The 22,781-nt window shown below is 39.1% G+C and overlaps 1 protein-coding gene across 3 annotated transcripts in view; it reads right to left on the reverse strand.

Moving 5' to 3' along the window:
* The window catches only part of ptk2aa (protein tyrosine kinase 2aa), a 32,515-nt gene extending 10,470 nt beyond the window's left edge, over window positions 1-22,045 (reverse strand). The window contains exons 1-22 of one of the 3 annotated variants that reach the window (XM_083899798.1): window positions 21,830-22,045; window positions 20,674-20,843; window positions 19,557-19,644; window positions 19,232-19,311; window positions 18,313-18,375; window positions 16,546-16,600; window positions 11,853-11,993; window positions 11,549-11,626; window positions 11,214-11,321; window positions 10,756-10,873; window positions 10,495-10,525; window positions 9,555-9,619; window positions 9,047-9,133; window positions 7,524-7,541; window positions 4,727-4,783; window positions 3,780-3,800; window positions 2,252-2,349; window positions 1,511-1,595; window positions 1,289-1,389; window positions 837-952; window positions 481-581; window positions 30-119 (exon numbers count right to left, since the gene is read on the reverse strand). In XM_083899798.1, the coding sequence (XP_083755924.1) occupies window positions 30-119; window positions 481-581; window positions 837-952; window positions 1,289-1,389; window positions 1,511-1,595; window positions 2,252-2,349; window positions 3,780-3,800; window positions 4,727-4,783; window positions 7,524-7,541; window positions 9,047-9,133; window positions 9,555-9,619; window positions 10,495-10,525; window positions 10,756-10,873; window positions 11,214-11,321; window positions 11,549-11,626; window positions 11,853-11,993; window positions 16,546-16,600; window positions 18,313-18,375; window positions 19,232-19,311; window positions 19,557-19,644; window positions 20,674-20,843; window positions 21,830-22,030 (1,972 nt within the window). In that variant the 5' untranslated portion in view covers window positions 22,031-22,045. The remainder of the gene's footprint in view (window positions 1-29; window positions 120-480; window positions 582-836; window positions 953-1,288; window positions 1,390-1,510; window positions 1,596-2,251; window positions 2,350-3,779; window positions 3,801-4,726; window positions 4,784-7,523; window positions 7,542-9,046; window positions 9,134-9,554; window positions 9,620-10,494; window positions 10,526-10,755; window positions 10,874-11,213; window positions 11,322-11,548; window positions 11,627-11,852; window positions 11,994-16,545; window positions 16,601-18,312; window positions 18,376-19,231; window positions 19,312-19,556; window positions 19,645-20,673; window positions 20,844-21,829) is intronic. The other 2 variants (XM_083899799.1, XM_083899800.1) reach the window with 2 other exon arrangements.
* Window positions 22,046-22,781: the final 736 nt, after the last annotated feature.

The raw sequence follows: 22,781 nt of genomic DNA on the forward strand, positions 1-22,781 counted from the left end.
ATCCATAGCTAACAAATACATGATCTTACCAAACATCCAGACATCGCTGGCTGAAGTGAACCTCCTGAAGTTGATAGATTCAGGTGCCATCCACTTGATAGGAAGTTTACCTTTAGAAGCTGAAACAAAGACAGACACAGATGACCACCAATTTCTTTCAGATTCAGCATCCATTAAGTAGAGATATTATAGCTACAATACATCTGTGACATAATCTGTCAATATTATGTCCACCAATTACATTTTTAGAGATAAGAAGGTGCTTAAATCAAATTTAAGGTAGGCCATTGCTTTCAGAAAACTGTAGTAGCCTTGAGTCACCAGCAGGTGATGGTACAGCACAAGCAAAATAATGTGTTAGCATGGAAGGCATATTAAAAACTGTCCTGAATACATTAAGATACTAATAAATGGATGTTCTGATTAATGGCAAAGCTGAGCACTGTATGAGGTCATGGGTTTTCAATGGTGCTTCACTACCTTTGTAGTAAGAGCTGTCCTCCATGTATCGTGACAGACCAAAGTCTCCGAGCATCACACAGTCCACTGATGAGACCAACACATTACGGGCGGCGATGTCCCTGTGAGAAAAAAAGGACTGTGGTTAGACCTGAAACTAAGTTACGTGTCATTAATTTGATGCTAAATAAATATGAAAGTACAAGAGATGCACACTGTTGATCACTGTGTATGAAAACGATGTCAAAGTAAAACATTATCATACAGAAAACATATTTGACTTCGTGGATTGGTGTTAACCATCTTTGGTAGTAAATAGAATGAAAACAAAAATCTAAACCCAAAGTTATTCCTCCCTCAGGATCCGTCTACTCTACCTGTGAACAAAGCGTTTGCTTTCCAGATAGGCCAGCGCTGTACTGAGCTGATAGGCAAACAGAATGAGAGTGGCCAGGTCCAGATTGTACTTCCTCACCTGAAGGAATGAACGCAACTGTAGACAGAGAAAGAGACAGATGGACAACACTTATTATTTAGATACATGGTTCATGGGGAGTGGATAGTGCACGTATTATGTCAACGTGTTCCCACATTTACAATGAGAGCACATTAACTTTGGGTGTAAGAAAATATCAATACACTTAAATATTGGGATAAGTCATGGTGTGATACTGTATCAGTTGTTTGAAGCACTGTATTGAAATGGAAATATTCTTGACAGCAAGTCAAGAATATTTCTGGTCTTTGTTGCAGCTTCCTTTGTAGCAGAACAGACGCGAAACGCATTATCCGCATTACACACAAAGGGCACAAGGAGCCTGAATCGTACCTCTCCGAGAGTACAGAGCTCCATGATGATCCACACCGGGTTCTCTGTAATCACTCCGATAAGCTTAACAATGTGAGGATGGTCAAACTGACGCATCGTCACTGCAGGGAAAACAAAAACACACACAGTGAACGCCAGAAGACATGAAATGAGTCACAGTTTTCAGATGACTCAAGACGATACATACTAATAAACACACACTGGAAAACACAATGGTCTTACATGCTTCTTGAAGGAACTTTTCTCTGACACTGTCAGAGGTACAGTTCTTACAGGTCTTAATGGCGACAGGTAGGGCTGGTTTGTCCTGAACAACACACAATGCTTAAGTTAGCAGATTGGCAAAAATAATCTACTTATAAAATTGCTACATATACAAAATACATTCCAATAAACATGCAATATGTGCAGTGCTTCAACCTTGAGTGTCTTGAAAGGCACCTTCAAATATAATGCATTATTATTATTATTATTATTATTATTATTATTATTGTAATTTACAAAAAATAAAATGCAGTTTTTGTGCAATAAACTATAAATTTCATTTATATAGTCGAAATTCACTAATTAGTTTGCGTCAGTTGACTTTACAAAGAGTACACACAGAGCCATCCTCTGTCCTTGAAGCCTCATGTCAAATAGGGAACATCTCCAGAAAAAAAAAAAAACTAAACTACAGAAAACTATTTTATAAACCACTGGCAGAGTCATAGAGGAAAAATCCAGATTTGCAGATTGATAGATAGATTCATTGAGCAGATCAATAATCAATAAATAAAAAGCTTCAAATTTGGTAACAGGAATTTATCAGTGATGAATTAATTTGAGTCAACAGCAATGGGGGCTTTCCCATCCTGAATGTAGCGCATGCATTCACAGAACCATCATACTCAGTTGGTAATTTGACAAGTGTCCCTCCCTCCTTCCAATGTAATGTTTGAGCATTGTTTCATGTCTACATACCGGGCTGTTATAGACTCCTTGGTGCACATCTCCAAACTGACCCTCTCCAATGCAGCGGCCTAACTCTATCCTGTCCCTCTGGATCTCATAGTCCCGAGCTAAAAGTGGGGGAGGAGAAAAAGAGAGAGTCAGGAAGTGAAAAGAGTGACATTCATACATCTCTCTCAAACCACATAGACGCATTCAAAGAACAATAAATAACATAAATTTAATTATCATTATGTCAAAATCTTTTTTGGTAAATCCCACCCACAGTCAATGGGGTAAAATATGAGAGTAAATTCCTAATCCCAAAACATCTAAATTCTAAGTCTACACACACACACAACACATCAACATACAGAGAAGCCACTACATAGATGTTCGATGACATGTTCGCATGCACATCAGAGACCCATTAGGATTAAGGGCCACAAGAAAACAACCACTTCTTCCACGTTATTACCGCGATAATTAATTGAAGTAATAATAACACGTAGTGCTCTGTACATGTAAACAATGAGAGCCCATTTGTGAAACAGAGAGAGCAGCCTGGCTGGGCTTGGACCCTTTTCAGAGAAATGTGCAACAGACTAACAGTGGAATCTGAGAGTGGTCGCAGACTTTTAAGGCCCAGTTGTAAGTAAACAGATGCACTGGAGTGTGTTCACTTTGGTCTGTTCTTGGCAGAAAACCTTTCATACACAGTTTAGAGTACGTCAAATAGAGTTTCAATTAGCAGTTTTCACCACTGACATCCACACACTTCATGTGTTGTAAATATTCCCGTCTTGTTGAGTAGCCCAATAAATATTTCTACAGCGGACTGTTTACGTCAGCTGTCGACCAACCGAACTTAAAACTAAGTTTCAAGAAGTTTATGCAACACACTGACCATTATGAACTTGTATTGTAAATGTTTACTTGTCTGTTGAGCGACATAAAATCACTCCCTTTTGACCCAAACACACAAGTAAAATAACAAATGCAACATTGCTCAAGCACATTCCTTTTTGTGGAGATTTATTGTAATCAATCCATACGGCAAATTTACTCACTGGGCAATAAATACTGCTTCAAATTACAAAAACTCACAATGAACTTAAGGAAAAGGAAGCCATGGCCATAACACTCAATCAAAAATGCAGACATGATGGTCAAAATGAGAACTAAGCCAATACACAATGCAAATAATCCACATTTTGCATTGTTTATAGACTGGCTCTCCATTTTATTTCCAACACCAGAGCCAGGCGGACTGCAGTCTACCAAAACACCAACGACCACAAGTCAACAACAAACTGGATATTAGATTTCTTGAGTCTTTGTATTTTTTCTTTGCCAGGCACTCATAGTCACAGAAAAAAAGATAATAATACAGTTACTCATACAAGTACTGCTCAGATTAAATTAACAAAATAACTTAAAGCAAATTTGCTCCTATAATTTCGACGTAACCGGCAAGGAAAAACATTCAAAAAAACATTCATAACTTAAAAATATCAAAGCTTGTTGTCGGACAGAACGAGACACAGACAAGCAATTTTACCTTCAACTACTCCATAGCTCACTGTGTTGGCGATGGGAGAAAGAGGAAGAAAGAGAGATGAAGAGAGGGCGCAGAGCCAGACAGCAGCTTTAAGATTGAAAATAGCTCAGAGAACACACACACATATATACACAGAAGAAGACAACAGACCTATTTAATGCTTTATCAAATGTTTAGTTAAGAGTTAGTTACTAACATAAACATAGGTGACACTGACACACGATGACAGAAGTAAAAAAAAAAAGGTTTTCTGTAAAGCTACTACAGTTACACAGCTTGTTTTTTACACAGAGCAGACAGAACAAACTCAGTCACAGAGCAGGGAAATACTGTAAATCAGACATCTGCTGAGAGGAAGTCTGCTGCTTAAGGAACAAAAAAAGCTATTTTCTTGACAAATAAAGCAAGACAGGTTGAGATAGAAAAGGACTATGGACGGAATTGTCCACTGGTTCAAATAAGTGAACGGTTCAGGCCAAAACATCTACTTAAAATGTATTTAAACAGAGGCTGAAACCTCCGTTACTCACAGGGACACTACGCCAAACTCAACAGCACACTCAGGTCTTTGACTAACATGTCAATGAATTTGACAGATGTAATGTTTCTCCATGAACCATATGTTTGAGTATGAGTTGTAGCCTCTGTGACCTCAACTGTTTATGAAAGACAGCAAGTGATCCAACCAGAGTTGGATCAGCCGCGCTACCAAGCCAAAAATGTGCTTTAAAGCAGCTTCTTTGTACGTGTGTTTCTTGTGAAAGATTCACACCACACTCATTTATTACACAGCAGATGCAAAATTAACCTTTGCTTGAGAGCACATACATTTGACAGAACAATAACAGCACATCAGTTAGTTTATAGGTCATTAAATAAGTGAAACAGAAGAATAAAACAACCCAGTTTTCCAAGAAGAAATACTTTAGTTAATAAAAGTTACTTACTGGAGGGCATGGTGTACGTGTCCTCTTCATCGACTATCTCTGCATAGTCATCGGTCTCTGTAACATGACACAACCACACATGGTTTCAAATAAAGCTACATGAAAACCAAAAGGAAACACATACAGGTCAAAAAATATCACAAACACACAACAACGAAACAGTGGTGCACATGTGGTTCGGTTTACCGTACGTCCACTATGACACAAAAGCCCCCTGAACGGTCCAAAATGTGCAGCACAAAATAAAACTCCGCAAAAACTTTAACACAAAGACGCTAACTCTTAAAACAAACTGTGTTTTGACAACTCCTGCAAAGCAACACCCACATAGCTCCTCTCTCCCTCTCTCTCTCTTTCGCTCTCTCTCTCACACACACACACACACACACTTGGCAGAGAATGTCAGCTGAGCATGTGTTGTGCATATCTGTCTGTGCGAGAGCCGCTGGGGTGCAGGGAGAAGCTGCAGTGGGGATGGAAACTAAGACAGCAGAGAGTTCAAGGGAGACAAGTGGGGAGTAAAATATAGGACAAGAAGACGAGACCAAAGGAAAAAAGGAAAAGGGAGACGAGAAAGAAATAGAGTGTGTAGCCATCAAGTAAGCAGATGGCTGCGTTTAGGATCAAGTGCACACAGAGTCAAACAGATAGGCCAAGAAAACTGCCAGCAGGAAAACGACAGGGAGAGATGGACCCAGTCTATCCCAACCAGATGGCGGTGTTTAAAATAAAATCAGTGTGCAGACTCAGCTGTTGGAAACCAGAGTCAAACATCTGCTGTCCTAAACAGCCTTGCCACTCGAGTAGAGATTTGTGGGAACACGTCCCCAAATTGATTAGAAATCCTTCTCTAAGTGGCTGATGATTTTCTGGAGATGATTCCACACAACCTGCCATGCAGAATAAGCTAAGAGAAAGCTCTACTGAGGGGGGGATGAAACACTGGAAAATTGCCAGTCATAATGAATCTGAAAATCTGTATTTTACTCGGTGTTTGACAAAGTAGTACTTTGATGCTTTCTTGCTGAGACTCAGCAAGAATCTGGTTCTTCTCCCACTTCAACTGGTTTCCATGTCTCCTAAAACCAAACCAAGGGTTAGGGTAATACAACCATTCATCTTAAATGAGGCTGGTCTTTTATCAGTTGTTTGACCTTTAATAACACGCACTGGGAAATGAAGAGTAGGATGTGGGATTGGATACCACTCTCCCATTGGTGTGGTAAAGATGAAACTACATTCAAGAGGCAGTTAGCGTAGCTTAGCTTGAACACTGAACGACCACACTGGCTCCAGCCGTCTGCTAATTAGTATCCCTAAAGGTTTTCTCTCAAGCTCAAGACGTTATATCTCAATTTTCACGACCAGACAGACTGACTGCCTCTGCTGCCAGTCCGTATGCTAAGCTGACTGCTGATAATGCTAAGCTAAGCAAACTGGCTACTGGTTCCAGTTGCACAAGATGACAGACACAAGAGGTGTCAGTGTTCTTAAGTAACTCTATTTACCAAAAAAATCCTCCAAATACTTTTTTAAATCATTATTGCAGCTATTTACTGTGTGCAGCGTGTATAATATAATAGCTTATATGAAAGGAATTCAAGGAGGCATGACGTGTTCTAATTCAGTGCATGATTTATAAAGAAAGCTGCTACTCAAATATGCTTTACTAGAAAGACGGATCATGAGCACAGCGTAGCATTGAACAAAACGTGGTTTTCATCTGCTTTTGTTAATTTAATAAAATATTCTAAAAACAGAAAAAGCTTTTCAATCTTTCCATAGTGTGTTTCCCCAGTCAGCTTTATCACTCTTTCCATGTGAGTTATTTTCTGACATTTTTATTGCCCCTTTAAATCTGCAGCTCTATTGTGCGTCCATATATTAAGAAATATTTTACAAAGATATTTACCATTTCTCACAGTTTAAACTGTTAAGTCCATTGTTGTTGGTGCATTTACAGGCTCATGTGGTTTTTGTTCTACAGAGTAGATGGTTTTTAAGTTTGACTGGTCTAACTCTTGGTCTCTTTCCGTGTGTGTGTGTGTGTGTGTGTGTGTGTGTGTGTGTGTGTGTGTGTGTGTGTGTGTGTGTGTGTGTGTGTGTGTGTGTGTGTGTGTGTGTGTGTGTGTATGATCTAGTTAGCCCATTATAGCCAGGAATGCACCCACACTCAGATCCAGCAAACCTCTCCCTACTTCACTGTGTGTGTATGAACGTATGCAAGTACACGTGTGCATGATTCTGTGTGTGTGTGTGTGTGTGTGTGTGTGTGTGTGTGCGCACAGAGAGAATGGGTTTGGAGGAATTCCCTTAAAGAGATATATTGCTTAATTTACAAGTTCTGCTTTTTTGTGTTCACTCTGTGGTGAAACAAAGACATATTTCAAATTTAGTGGTAATCCACTTTAAAAATGATCTCAAATAGAGACGGGTACAAACGCACAAACATTTTAAAAACAAAATACTCCAGTAGTAAGCCACTGTAGCTACTAAAAGATCAAGCCCATTAAAGCAGCCGGTGATTCATTCAACATGTTTCCAGTAACTGAAACATGAGGAACAACAGATTTAAATAATCATTTTTATATCATTCAAACAACAGATCATTACATAATAAACCACACATACATACAGAGCTATTGTTAAAGGAATAGGAATGCATACAAACACATCAACCCACACACACTCACACACACATGCTCCCCTCTCCCAGGAGGGTGCAGTTAGTTGATGAAGCAGCACAAGAAAGAGGGAACAACATAGACAGAGTGACAGAACAACAGTGTAACTTTACCATCACCACTAAGATCCTCTGCAGAGTCCAGGAGAGCATGCAGGAAACGGGAGAGCAGAGGAGGAGCAAGAAAGGAAAAGAGGGAGAGAGAGAGCAGGGCAGAGAAGAGAGAAGTTAGAGGATGAAAAGCTTCAGGATTTGTAAAACCAAATTGTCAGCAAGCAGTTAGTTTAGATTCAAAAATATCTCAGGAAAAACAAAGTCTGAGTCAGAATCTCTAATAATGCAGAAGAACATGACAGTAAAATGAAGAAAGCCATACATCATGATGCATCTGTTTTTATGTAGTATCCAATTAGCTCTGCAGTGTTTAACTTAAGATTTTGAATAAAACGTTAAACATATAAAATTATATATTATTTCTCAGTAATATATAATAATAAATTCTAGGGATATAATTAATTAATGTGACCAGGACGTAGATGAACCTCAGAAACAGGAGGGACAGGTGGATGGAAAAAAACTATTCAAAATGATCAGATCACATAACTAGAAAACAGTTTATTTAATGTATTGTTTTAAAATGGTTTTATGACCAGGAACAGCTCTACTGATTCTCCTTTGTTTAAGATAACATTTACATTTCTATTGTGTGTCACATGTCACATTTAGAGGCCATAGTCTGAAAATCTTGAATTGCTTGTCAAGGTTTCTGAAACAAACCAGCTGCTGTCCAGATCCAGCAGTACTGAGATCTACTGGTGTCAAACTGCTGCCAAAGCCACAGATAGACACAAGGACACGTTCTGACCACTTAACATGTCAGCCGGAGAGCAAGACACACAGTAAGGAGATGAATTGACATCTGGTAGAATAAATTAAAAATTTTTTTCCAAAAGACAAAAGTTTCCTTGTCATCCGCCTTAACAACAAAAAAAAGCTGAAAGGTGAACAGGAGGAAAAACTCAAGAGGTTAAACACAAATCTTGATTCCTCACTGCTTCACTACTCTGCTATGCATAAAGATCTGCCTCTTTGAAGTGACTGAAATAAAAAAAAAATATTAAAAATAACAATCTGTGGCTTCTGCAAGACAGGCTTCGGCTGAACAGAAGCAGAGAGGTTTTCCCCTCACATCAGTATGTTAAAGCTCACAGGGAGGGAAATGTATCAAGACCTTAACTAAATACTGATTCAAAATGTTAAGAGTTAAATTGCAAAAACGTGCATTAAAAAACACACACAGTAAATCCAGGTTTACAGAAGATACCATTTTTCCGTCTTTGTCATTTGTTTCCCAAGCATTTTAATGCACATCAGCTCGGTTAAATGCGGTTTCCTTTAGTGTAAGTTATAGCACCCAAGCACCATGTACAAATACAGGTAAGTAGAAGAGAGCATCCTTAAAATTACGAAATCCGAAATCACAGGTGTAAATGTGTGTTTTTTCGACTAAAACATGTCAAAATGGCTTCTGTAAACTTTTAGGTTGCTTCCAATGTTGTTTTCCTGCATTTTATTTGTCCAATCACAATTTTGTGGATACACTCCTCTACTAACTTTCCAAAAAGAGCGGAGGATACCATGGGGTTTCGAATCTGAACAGAAGACAAAGGGGAGGAGGAAACGTCGTGCCTTGGTTGGCTTAGGAGATGTCGATGTCACGAGTTCTTCGGCCAATAAGAGGGTGAGGAAAACAGGACAACAGTGTGAAAGAAGAAAACACAGTGAATGGATGAGAGTGAGCGTAGAGAGGGTGGTGGTGGTTAAAAAAAAAGAGAGAGAGGGAAGAGGAGAAAGTAAACAAAAGAAAGCAGGGACCGAGGGGATGAGATGAGAGAAAGGGAGAGGCAGTCCCAGCAGAGGAGAGAACAATGAGAGATGAGATGAAAAAATGGCTGAGAGAAAAAAACAGATGTTGGAGGACAGGGAGAGATAGAGAGAGAGAGAGAGAGAGAGAGAGAGAGAGAGAGAGAGAGAGAGAGAGAGAGAGAGAGAGAGAGAGAGAGAGAGAGAGAGAGAGAGAGAGAGAGCAGTTGCATCTAAAGACAGACGATGTTCATTTCATCCCAAATATGTTTTGTTCATTACCTGAGACGGAGATCGCTCTTACTCCACTCCTGACTGCTTCCAACTTTTTCTCATTGTTAGACAGTCTAGAGGAGAGAGGGGAAAAACACAGAACATGGTAAATTTAGACAAGAATCACACATCAGCCACAGAGGTTAACCCTCAGGAAACACAAAACAAACATACCAGTGATAAATGAAAACATATCAACTGTTTTCACCAACAGATTTCTCTGGAAAATGTAAAACAAGTGGGCTATACAATGAAAAAGTAAATACTGCTGTTACTTTATGTAATCTAATCCTATACTACTTCAGTTATGTCTCTGCCTTTGCCGTGCTCTCCCTTCCTTTCTCTCGCTCTCTCTCCCACTCTCTCATTGGTGCTCTACTTCTATCTTTACATCACAGACCACAACAGGCAGAGCGAGAGAGAAGGAGAGGCAGAGAGCAAAGGGAGAAAGAGGAGGAGATTGTTTAAAAACCCTAAGTGGAAAATATTTGGCTCCTGAACTTATCTCCATATTTGACCAGGGACAGACCCAATGAAGTAGGAAAAAACTAAAGAAGACAAAGAGAGATGTAAACTGCGCTGACTAAAAACTAGTAAAAGGTTTTTGAATCATAACAACTGAAGCTGTGACTGAACTGCACATAAGACTGTGTACATATAGATGCTGGTAGAAGAGTTAAGCGATTATTTATTATCAATATAACCAAGCTGGCCTTAATTGATCTCTCACTCTTGTCAAATTCTAAAAACTCTGAAGGTGTTGGTTTCTTTAGAAGAACTCATGTTTACATTTGATGTCTTAAAATCTAGATAACAGTACAACAATATGTTGGTAACCAAAAGGAAAGCCACCTCACACAATAAACATACAATCAACATGTTCAACAAACCTCTTCACAGTGTTATTGTAGTATTTTTCTGCTAAACCAATAATAAGAATGGGACTTACTTTGGGATGGACGGCAGCGCTCTCTCTCCCTCTAGAGGACAAAAAGGCACATCATCAGGCTCAGCATGATTAATACAAAGAAAATATACAGGGCTAAAAGGATTTAATTGTGCATGTACTGTATAACTATACATACAAATACACCGTGTATATAACATTCAAACTTTGGACTTCCTAGTACTGAGAAAACGGCAAATAATAGCAAAGCTCATATATTTCATTTCTATATACAACTTCTCTACATTAGCTATAGTTTCATACCTTTCTGAACTCTGACGATGAAGGAATGAGTTTCCATGGAGACGAGGCGACAGTATCCATCTATCAGGTCCGCCATGTTTTCCGCCATGGTCAGTGACATGGTTGTAACTGTGAGAGGCTGCACATGAAACAGAAACAAAACATCACAGGAGTTTACAGCTGTTCATTACACTCATGCTCAGTGAGTGTATAAGTTAACCCAATACTACAAAAGCTTATTAAAAATAATTACATGAGTATCAGACATATGCTATATGGTGAGCACAGATTACAGGGTTTCTTTGTCCACTAGAGGCCAGAGTTGTCATCAGGTTAGACTCAACATTTTTCAATTGATCTTTAATATCATAAATTCAGCTTGCACATTTCCTTAGATTGACAGCCGTTTATGTGTTTTCAACCACAGCACACAACAATGTTTACTATTTTGAGTTCCTATAATACAGACAGGTTGGTACCTCCACAGCTCCGGCTACATTAAGCTGTAGCATGCCTTTCCTGTCCTTTTCCTCCATTGACGAGTACTGGATGGACTGAACTTGATTAAAGTTAGCTAGATGGGTAGGCTGGAGACAAAAAAGAAACAAAGAAAGAGCAGAAATTCAATGAAGATAACTCTGAAAAACATAATCATATCAACTCATAATGAAATAACTGAGTGGTGATCGTTATCTCAAGCCTGAGCTAGAAAATACTTGGCTTAAATGATATAAGGATTTAAAACATTATCAGCAGAAAGCATTGATGTGTGATAAACTTTCTGATTTGCAATGTTTTGCTCAAACAAACTCACTGTGGATCCCTTGTCTGTGAGGTAGCTGATCCCATCCTCTGGCCCGATGGCTAACTCCACCTGAATCACCCAGCTGGACTGTTAGGAGAAGAAAAGGGTTGAACCAGTTAAGGGAAATGAGTCGTAAAGAGAAGAACACAAATATAACAATTATCATTCATTTACTTTCTTCTCTGTGGGACAGCAATCATCCTTGATACATGCAAAACCTGATGCTACCAAAAGGGGTCAACCTAACACAACTAACCACCAGAGCTCATTGTCAGACTACACAAGAACACAGTGAACACAAGAGTAAACGTACCCCAAGGGCACATTTGAAGCACTCCTTGTCGTAACGGTAGACTGGAACAAGTATCTCCAAGAACTTCAGGATACACTGCTCGTCATTGAGATTGGCTACCTGCTTGAAGGTCTGCTGGATCAACTTACGGAGACTTTTCGCCTGAAGAGAGTGAGGACCGCGAAAACATGAGACACATCGGGATGAAAAAATCACTTCAAGCAGCACATTTTACAAACGGGAGAGGAAAGTGTGTTAAAAGAGTATGTGTGTTTGTCTATGGGAGAAGAGTGACACAGACTATAAGAGAGGAAGACATTGATTGACAATTAGTCCACTCCACTACCATAAATCGAATTGACCTCAGCACTCTCAGTCCGGATCAATATCTTAACAGAGACACAATGGTTCTGTTATTAAACACTCTGTTAAACATTAGCGAGTCTGTCCATTCATACAGTAACTGAGAGTACACGACACAACATGTTAAGTGCTTGTTTTCAAAGCGACAGCAGTATTCATCCATGCTGAAATAACAATCCCATGGTCCTTTTCCATCTGATTAATGTGGGTTTGTTATGTCATCACAGAGGAGACAGATGGGAAACAAAATCCATCTAGGAACATCATACCCATCCTCTCTATACTTCATTTTAGACACATACATGTACAGGAAAGCACAGCATGCCATATACGTAGATTATAATCCTCAATATCTGATGTATATCTATAAAACAGAATGACTTAGATAAACCTTGACCAGATAACATTTGACCCTGACCTCATCCCTCCATTATCATCTTAGCTATGTACATTAGCGACACAAAGGTGACAGTATGATCCAAAACCAACAAACACACTTGGCATTTAATGTGAAAAGACTGTATAAACAAACCGAGGCTATAAATAGCTCTTCACATATAGATTAAGAGAAAAGATTAGAAAGGATTTAGTGCAGTACAAACTCGTCTTGCAATAAAAACAAAAAAAAAATGCAGGTTTTACAGTAAACTGGTGCATCACATTCAGGTCATTACACTATCTGAAATCTGAATATTACTAAACTGTATATTACTTGATGATGTTCAGTATCTATAAACCAGTGTGTGTACATTTGGGGAATGAATCATTCAGATAAGGACTGGTGACTCTTTTTTTTCCCCTGTCTTCATCTGTAAATACAAATCCTTGATAGTCTTAATATGTATTCCATAATTACATTGTCAGCCGTCAAACCATTACTCCAGAATGACTAAAAAAAACTATTTCTCTCACACACACCTGCAATTTCCCCCCGGGGATTAATAAAGTATTCTGATTCTGATTCTGATTCAATATTATGATGTTTGTGTGTGTACTTGTGTGTTCTACATGCTCTTGATTTTGATAGGATCTCCACTTTAATTCCTAGAATTCCTCAAAACAACACACAGACACACACACACACACACACACACGAAGAGCGATATCGTCAGTCTCAAGTGTCCACCCTTCCTGAGAGGAAGTTTAGCTCGTAGCCATCACCTCTCTCATCACATCAGGCTGTCCGCTTGGACAAGGGACTTAGACAAGATCTTTTTTTTATTATTATTATTGGTAAACTTGGGTACATTTATATATTATTGGTAATGTATGTTAATGAGCTGAAGAATGACAGCTGCGTGTATGTTTCCTTTTCTGCTGGGATTTGTGCCACTTCTTACAGTGTCATGCTGGTATAACTGCTTTAGATCATTCTTACAGCACTGAAAGCCTTTATTGTGTCTGACATATTCACTCAAACGGCACAATTACATCTGACTGGAAATAAATGTGAACCTTAACTTTGATATATTGCCGTTATAAAGGTGTAGATGGGTCATGTCATTACATCTGCAGAAAATATTTACTGATCAGGAGTTACTGTTATCCTTGGAGGATGATCATGTGACACTGCTGGTTTAGTTTCGGTTACATGACCATTGATCTAAGTTAATGCTTTTTATCCTGGTGCTTAGCAAGAATATTAGAATCTACAAAGAGTTCAGTATTTTAGCAGATCATCTTGATACATAGTGCATTTTAAATCTACATAACCAAATGTAAATAGATTTAATTTGGTCAAAAACCTTGGTGATCTTGTTTTAAAGCATTTAAACCAACATTCAATTTAGAGACAACAGGAATACTAATCCTGGTCTCTTTCCATTCCAAAGCAAATTGAATCAAAAACCTCAAGATTAAAAATAAATAAGTCCCTTTAAATCCCTTCTACATCCAGAAAATATTTCAGGGTTTTATTGCTACATCAGTGACATGCAGAGACACTGAATGTAGACATATATTTATTGTTTTCTTTCTTTCTTGTCAAGTAATACATGTACTGCATATTAAACCAATTCGATTTTCTTTGAACCATGTCTGTTTTTGTGACATTTGGACATATTGATCAAGCAAAGCAACACAGGTGTAAATAATGAAATCAATGAATGGCACTCTTGCCGTCGTTAACGTCATCAGGAACACCTGTGCTTTTCCCCACATCCACATGTCAAAATGCCTGCTGTGAAAAACATCTTTGTGTCACTGTCTGCTTTCATCAAGTGTGAAAGTAGCTGAGCGTGTCACAGTGCTCTGATGAGACAGATGCTGCAGCTCAAGCAGCTAATCAAACTCCAAACAGCTCCGAACAAACTAAAGGTCAGTTTTGCTCAACCTGGTGTCCAGCCGTGTCAATATGAATGAACAGACTCTGCTCTTTATAACCACTCTCATCAGTCACTGTTTACTACCACAGCCATCTGCTCTGATGTGTGTGTGCACGTGTGTGTCTCTCTATGTGAGCAGTGGAGTCCATTGAGGAAGAATAATCCCATTAAATGTCTACCATTCTCTTTCAACCCAGTGGACGACAGAAACGTAAATGACAGCTGGGCTCTTTCTGTATCACACACACTTTTACACATTAAGTCTGAAACAAATCCATGCATGTGTGCCACAGAATGAGCAGCAGATGTGTCAGATTGCTTGACATATTATTTATATAATAACAAATAATAATCTCTCAATTATTTTCAATAGTTTGTGCATTTCTATGTTAAAATACAGATTGTAATAATAGCTGCACACATGAATCCAATCACTGTATACTATATGCTTTTTTGTTGTTGTTGTTTTTTAAACCTATTTTACATTTCATAACTAATGATTATTGTCACAATCAATTAAATATGTGGATTGTTTTCTGGACTCATAGATTAGATGCTTGGTCCATTAAATAATGATGTTCTCAAATTGTCCACAAACCACACTCAATGATGATGATTTATATGTTATATGGAGCAAATAAACCAGAAAATGTTCACAATTAAGAAGCTGAAACATCAGAGCTTCTATTATTAAGAAACACATAGTGGACAATTATTTACTTATAATTGATTCATCGATTAATATTTGCAACTCTACATTTGAGGATACTCAATGTAAGGTACTAATACCCATTACTTTGTGTATGTTTAGATTTAAACATTTAATAAAATATGTTGTATACCAAAATTATTTCTAAATAATTTCATAAAATGAATTCAAATATTAGGAACAGCCTCTATTGAAGTAAAATGTTCCACTGCACATACACTATGTGTGTTTTGAGTCACTGTGTGTTTCATGGTTTACAAAACCGTCATGAGAAATAACATGAGCAGCTGAAGGGGGGGAGTCAGCAGGGCTTAACAGACAGGAGTGGGGGTGAGGTGAGGTGAGGCAGAGTGGGGTGTGGTGGGGCCCTATAGAAGATGCACATTGTCGCCTCCCCCTCCCTCCTCATTGTCGAAAAGAGAAAGTGGGTTTAAACATGACCTGAAGGTCGCACACAGTTTCTGTCCCTGTGCAGAGCATCTGTCTGCCCGCCTGCTGACAGCAAGACCTTTTCGGCTCATTGGGCCTTTCTTTCACACACACACGCGCGCGAAGACCCGCCCCTTAAACACGTGCCGTAAATTTATCACTGACGGACACGGTTCATTATGCAAGTACACCCAGGAGTCAAACACAGACACTCAACCAGAATCTGACACAAAACGGACTGCCCTTATTTAACCTGACTGCTCATATATGTGATTATAACTCCAATGTGGGATGTTGAAGATTTGAATTTGACACAATTCACTTGTACTTCAAAATACGACAAGGCAAACGAAACACACAACTATGTTCATACAATATCTATCCAAGCTGTGTGGAATCTGTGCCGTTATAACAACATGTTGGTCCACAGATATTTATAAAATATCAGGATAGGGATAGGGAAACTGGATTTATACTAACTTACAGTAAATGTTTAGGATGGAGTAACATGTTTTAGCTCAATAAATGACATTATTTTCCAATTCATTGTCTTACTCATCTCCATTCATCCAGGAAGTATTCCTGTGCCACTTCACATCAGGTCAGACTGAGTGTGACGAAAGACTGAGAAACACATTCAAAAACTGGCTCAGAGAAGCTGTTACTTAAAGCAGCCATGTGCAGTCTATGATAACGGCGAAAAGCCGACAAAACCACAGCTTTTGGATTCACTCGGGTAACCAAGCGACTGCAGTGGAGTAGATGAAGCACTATGACAGCAGCTGCTGAGTTGCACGGAGAGGACTACTTACTCAGCGAAACTCTCTCACTGAACTATTTCTTCCACAAAGGATTTAAGAGGAAGGAATATAAAACTCATCGTTCTTACCTTGACTGAGTCCAACAGGTCTTTTGGAAAAAAGCGCCTCAAACCAACGTCTTTCCTGTAAACGGAGGCAGAGCAAAGATAAAGGAGAATGTTTAGTATACTGCAATTACACAGGAATATTAATTGACAGGCACTGCTGTATTTATCTGATCTCAGCAGCTTATTTTCTTCCTCTGCTGACAGAAGAGCTACACACAGACACAGTGAGTGAACGCCAGAGGCAGTCAGAAAACTGAAACAGAGAACGATGACTAAGTGTTGACTTCACAATGCTACTCATTTTTTCCTAAGACAGAGGGCTGAGGAAAAACAGAAACAGAGAGAGAGATGGAGGGGATAGAAGAGAGAGGGAGAGAGACTACAGATACAAAGATGAAAGAACGATGAATACGGGAAGCCAGCTAATGACTCAAACTCCTCTGGAGAAAAGATGAGTAGTAGAGAAGAGGGAGAGTGAGGTTTACATCATCCTTTCTCTCCCCCCCGTTCCTCCAACATAGGTCAAATATCAGTCAAGTCAAACTATAATTACCACCACAGAGAAGGAGCAGAGCCAAAAGTCCACTGATTAAGAGCTTTGCATTACTTCATAAAAACACATGTTTTACTGCCAACTGCAGCAGGCTGGTCACCAACAGCAGCACGCAGGAAAAGTCATCACAACCATATGCCATATACAATATTTAAACAACATTATGGAAAAGAAATGCTTACGTTTTAACTTTCACTACTTTAAATTATTTACAAGACATCTCATCGCCAATTAGAGGGAAAATGAGATTTAGTTTATACACGTTAAGTATATTAATGTAATGTAACTACACACAGTATAGAGGCAAACATATTTTACCCATAAGATGCACCAAATAGTAAGACTCTTTCCCAGATATGATATGGACGGTAAAATAAAGTTCTTACTTATAGTCTTTCATTTTGGGGACGAATACAAAATGTAGGTGAATGAATTGATGAATAAACAATTCCTTGATGACTTTTAAGGTCCAAACCTCGATCCAAAATGTACTGAAAATCTTTATCCATGAACACGCAACACATAACCAGTTAACTTGGTGAACCAAAAGTCCAACTGCCCATTCCCTCTCTCCTTCCCTTGTTGGTTGATAATGTGCATGAAACAACATCTTTTTCCAGTCAACAGGAGATGCTGCGAGGCAGAGACACAAAACAAGAGACAAGAATAACCCTGCTGAAAAACAGGACAAAAGAAGAGGATGAGAGCATCAAGAAGACAGAGACAGACTGGGACAGATGGATGAAAAAGCAGGACAAAGAGGGCTCAATAGAGAAACAGTGTGCATTTTTTTCTCATTTAATTGAAGCTTGTTAGTCCGAGGGACAGTGAGAAAGATTTTGCTGGGAGAGGGCAGCTCATTAGAATCAGGACACATTAGAGTCCAGCCTTGTTGGGGGCACAGTTTTTTCATGTTCTTCAAAGACATCCACTTTGAGGAAAGTTTTTAGTGGACAAACCCATGACATAAACAAGACAGAGCAGCCAGTCAAAAATGAATGAGTATGGAGCTTTAGTGGACACGTGAAGGAATGCTGCAAAGAGCTGCATTAGGAACATACAGGCAACAGAAGACTGTGGTGAGACTGTAGCTTTTCAAAGCACATTTACAAATATGACCAGACTAGATTACCTAATGCTGAAATACTGTTTTATGTTCATGGTCCCTGGTATACACACACAAAAAATGAAAAGATGTGGTCTGTGTTTCTGAAGCTGATGAGGAAAATACTCACTCCAGTAGTTCATAGTTGGATTTCTTATCTAAGGCATTTCCTCTCATCTCTTTAAAGAACCTCCTGAAATTGAAACCAGTGGGACAGAGAGACGGAGAGAGAGAGAACACGGTCAGCTCCTTTCACCGCACACACACTCCAACATTAAAATAGATATTAAATATTTATTTGTCAAGTTTCTAATTATATTCCAATTGTAAAATTCAGAGGAAAAAAAACACAATGGCGTGAAATCATAGCTTGTAGCTTGTATTAATTAATAGATTTATCAAATTTATCTGAGCAACTGGTGAGAAAACACTTTTTAAAACTAAACAAAAAAGTGAAGTGAAATGCAAACAGTCCTTTTAACACTGGATTTACATGTACACATTGCTTGACAGTGGGTGGGTCTGTCACTCAGTGCTGGTGGTAGCTGTTGGAGATTATGTGTCATGCCTAACTACATGTCGAGAGTTGCTGATGTTGCTTAAGAGATTGGGATGTGAGGTCCAAAATGTCTACCATTGTTGGGGGCAATATGTGACAAGAACCTCCCAGTAACAGGGGGGAAAGTCTTGTCTAAGAGTGTTTGAGCTAAATGTTGAACATGATTTTATTGGCTAGTAGCTGTGCTGGAATGTTTGCAAAATTTGATTGGATTGGCTGACGCTTGGAAAGTTGAACATTTCTCAACTTCTACCGCACGCAACACGAGCAAGGCAAAATCATCAGACCCACAGTGCAGTTCAGTGTCACTTGACATTGCTCCATTCAAAGTGAATGAGACGTATCTCTGTTGATGCATACATCATGTACTGTGCATGCGAGTCCAGCAAAAACCAAATTAAATCAATTTTAGGATCAAAGACTTCGGAAACAGGAAAGAGTAGTAAAAATTGACAATATGCAGTGTATCGAAACTTTTGACAATTCTTACCTTATTTCTAGACAGCCGAGTTTGAGAGCTACATCTTGTTCTACCCGGTCCTCAATATCTGTCATGTAATCATTCTTTACCTGCAGGACACAAACACACAGCATATGTTTATTAAAACATTAATTTCTCCAAGAGACAAAAGGCGAGCCATCCATCTCACACACAGACATGCCTACAAACCAAGATTACCCACAGGCTAACACACACACGCACTCACTCACAGTCTTGCTACAATGCCATATGTCTCAGTATTGGCTGCTGGCAGAAAATGAAATCTGTTTGTGTGTCTGGGTGCCTCTCAGCATTTATGTGTCTGTGTAGGTACCTGCTGGTAGAAGTAATTGAGTGTAGGTTTGTCTTCTGCAAACTGCTGCACAAAGCCCTTTGGAAGATACCGGATCCTTAATTCATACCTTCAGTGGAAAAGAAAAAGGTAAGACTGAATATTATGCAGAGCAGGGGAAAAAAAACTATGACTTGATGCTTCTCTATTGTCTAAAGAAATGATGGTAATATCTTTATGTGGTTAAAGCCTTGGAATCAATTTTAATTTTGCATTTGGCAAATGTGCTTTAGGTATGTTTGGTAGACAGCCTGAGCAACCAGATTTACTTTTTTTTCATTGTATTAAAACATAATCTAATTGAATTGATAATGAAAACACTTGCTCAGCAGTAGACCTGCCAGCAAAGGAAATGAAAGAGACAGACATAAGGAGGGCAAGACAGAAAATAATCAACATGCAAGAATGCAAATAAGGAGACTGGCTACAAGATTAGAGACAGAGAGAGATGTTGACTTGGTTTTACAAAGGAGGCATCTGGTTCTTTCTCTAAGTGCAAAAGGTCTCCACCTCATAACAGCACAAGCACCACGGCTGCCACAATAAAGTTAATATATATCTTTGCATTAACATCCAAACTGCCAGATCAACACAGCCGAACTGCAGCACAAATGCCAGCCCTCCCATCACGACACTACAGACGCTCACACTATTGTATACAACACTGTGGAAATGAATCACTTCAGCTCCTATGGTGTACAATGGGGCAGGCTGCTGTTTGAGGAAAGAGTGAAATTGACTGAATTTACAAGGCCAAATAAATCATGAAGGCAGGAAGCTGTGTGTAAAATGTATCCTCAGCTTTTTCTCAGAAAGACAGAACACCTGCCTCAGGATCTCACGGAAGGAAATCAAATAACTGTTATTCCCTTAAGTCTCAGGTAAAGCTCATCTACCACACTGGATATTAAATCTGCAGATAAAACACTTTATTAATCCCCAAAGGGCAAGCAAGTTGGGCAGACCATGCAGTGTGACAAATGACCAACACGACAGAAACACATATTACAAAAAAGGACATACTGTAACTGTGGCTCAGGAAGTTGTTCATTAAATTGAAACATAGATGCATCAACAAACACAAACACTCCTCGCTTACCTCCACTCCTCATTTGGTCGTGCCTGTTCATATTTCTCTCTAACGTGAGAAACGCCTAAATCTGGGTGGAGCCAGTGCACCTGGTCTCTGGACTGGCAGTTGCTGAGCCGCAGGCCAAAACAAGAGGTCCAGCGCACTTTATGAATGTCCAGAATTTTCTGGATGATTCCCTGCACACAAAGAGGGAAAGTTTCATAATTGAAAAGCAAAACATTTGGCAGATATCGCATTTAGCACCTGATGAATCTCAGTAAATAGGACAAAACTCGGTACTACCTCGATTGACCCAGCACAAAACAGAAATGCACAGTGGACAAAGACAGTCACAAACATTCAGTTTACTAACTGTGCTGATGTATGTTGGACATTTCTTTCAGGTCAACAAGGGCATCAGACTATCCATGTGTGAATGTGTGTGATTTCATTTCATGTTCATTTTGAGATGAAGTTGACATACATCATACACACACCTGTAAATGCTAAGAGAACCATGTATTTTTCTAGGGGGTCTGACCCAGATACCGAAGGAGAGGGTGAAGGAAGGGAAGAGAGGAGAGGAGGAGATGTTCAAGGTAGTTTATGTAATGTGGAAGCAAATTTAAAAGTAAACATGACTGTAAATACACACACTGTACAAACACACATGGTGTCCTGCGGTTACAGGTGTTTGAAAGCAAAATATTGTCATTGTCCTCAGTGTCTTTTATTAGAGCAGACAGACGGGACCCTGAGCTAAGGACAAACAAAAAAATCCCCTCTTTAAAACATCTGCTGGGTGAATACTGCACCATAGAGCAGGTGCAAACAGTCCACTGCAATTATCTAACACTTAAAATCACTACTTTACAGATAAAAAACAGTCACAGCCACAATAGTGAAAATGTGCGATACACAATTTTAAAAGCTAGAAACTAACACTGAACTGAGCCTATTAATGTATGTGCTGTACACCTACTTATAACACATGAATCAACTTAATTTATTACCATGAACATAACCACAGCAATTTACTTAGTTTGATCCCAGATACACAATCCTGCTGCTCAGAATAATCACTGAAATAGCAAATAGTCCACCAAAGCATTAAACTAAGCATTGCGAGATTAAGTAGATGTCTCTAATATTTTGCTAATAAAATAAGTGTGTCTCTTCTTACCCTGACATCAGTTGCATCTCCATATCTGATGTTTGACGACCAGCAGCTGTTCTCAGTGTTGGTCTCGAAGTGATGGAAGACTTTGAGAACCCTGTCCACAGATCCGGCTATGGTTCGGTCTGACCCCCCTGCACTAAGACGCGATTTGGCGGCTCCGACGAGGGCATGATTCAGGTTTGGTTCCAGGTATGCTGTCGCCATGGTTTTCTTTGCTGACACTGCAGCTGCTAAGTGTCTGTCATATTCTGCAGAGGAAAGGGAGTAAATCAGGGAGAGGGTAAGAAAGGTATGAAAAGCTGAATCAGAATAAGTTTAAGGAGGGGAGTTCCAATATGTAGTACCACACATGTAGTAGTGGTAATTTAACAATAACTAGTCATGTATGAAAGAAAACCAACTAGTGTCAGGCTTTTTGGAATAATGATAAATGGAATAACCAAAAAGTTGTAAAATTGTAGCACAAAAATGGCACAAAGAAAAGTCCTGGCACTGTGAGGAGCAGAACCAGTGCATTTATAGCATTTTGTACAACAAATTGTACTACCACACAATTTCCTGTGAACACATCCAACAATTAATTATCAAGATGGCTGCAAATGAATTCTCTGACACTCAACCCGTTGCTCTAGCTGGCACAGTTACATAAATGCATTATCTTGTCCTCTCTGTCATCAATTACAATTTTGTGGATTGAAATCTACAATGGGAGCAATTGCTACACCAGAGTGAAATAAAAAAAAAAAGACTGAGGTGCAGTCCAGGTCAAGGCTTAGAATGTTGGAGCTAGTGTTTGGAACACAGAGAAGACAATGCACCTCAGGCTGACGTTTTTCCTGAATATGAAGTCCTGACGTTGACACACTTCCTGGAAATTCATGATAACTTCATCTGGGCATGGCCAACACGGACTAGAGACAGAGCATGTTTTTGTGCATGCCAGCTGCAGTAATCA

The sequence above is a fragment of the Microchirus variegatus genome (genome assembly GCF_963457635.1).
Source record: "Microchirus variegatus genome assembly, chromosome: 13".
NCBI classification, from domain to species: domain Eukaryota; kingdom Metazoa; phylum Chordata; class Actinopteri; order Pleuronectiformes; family Soleidae; genus Microchirus; species Microchirus variegatus.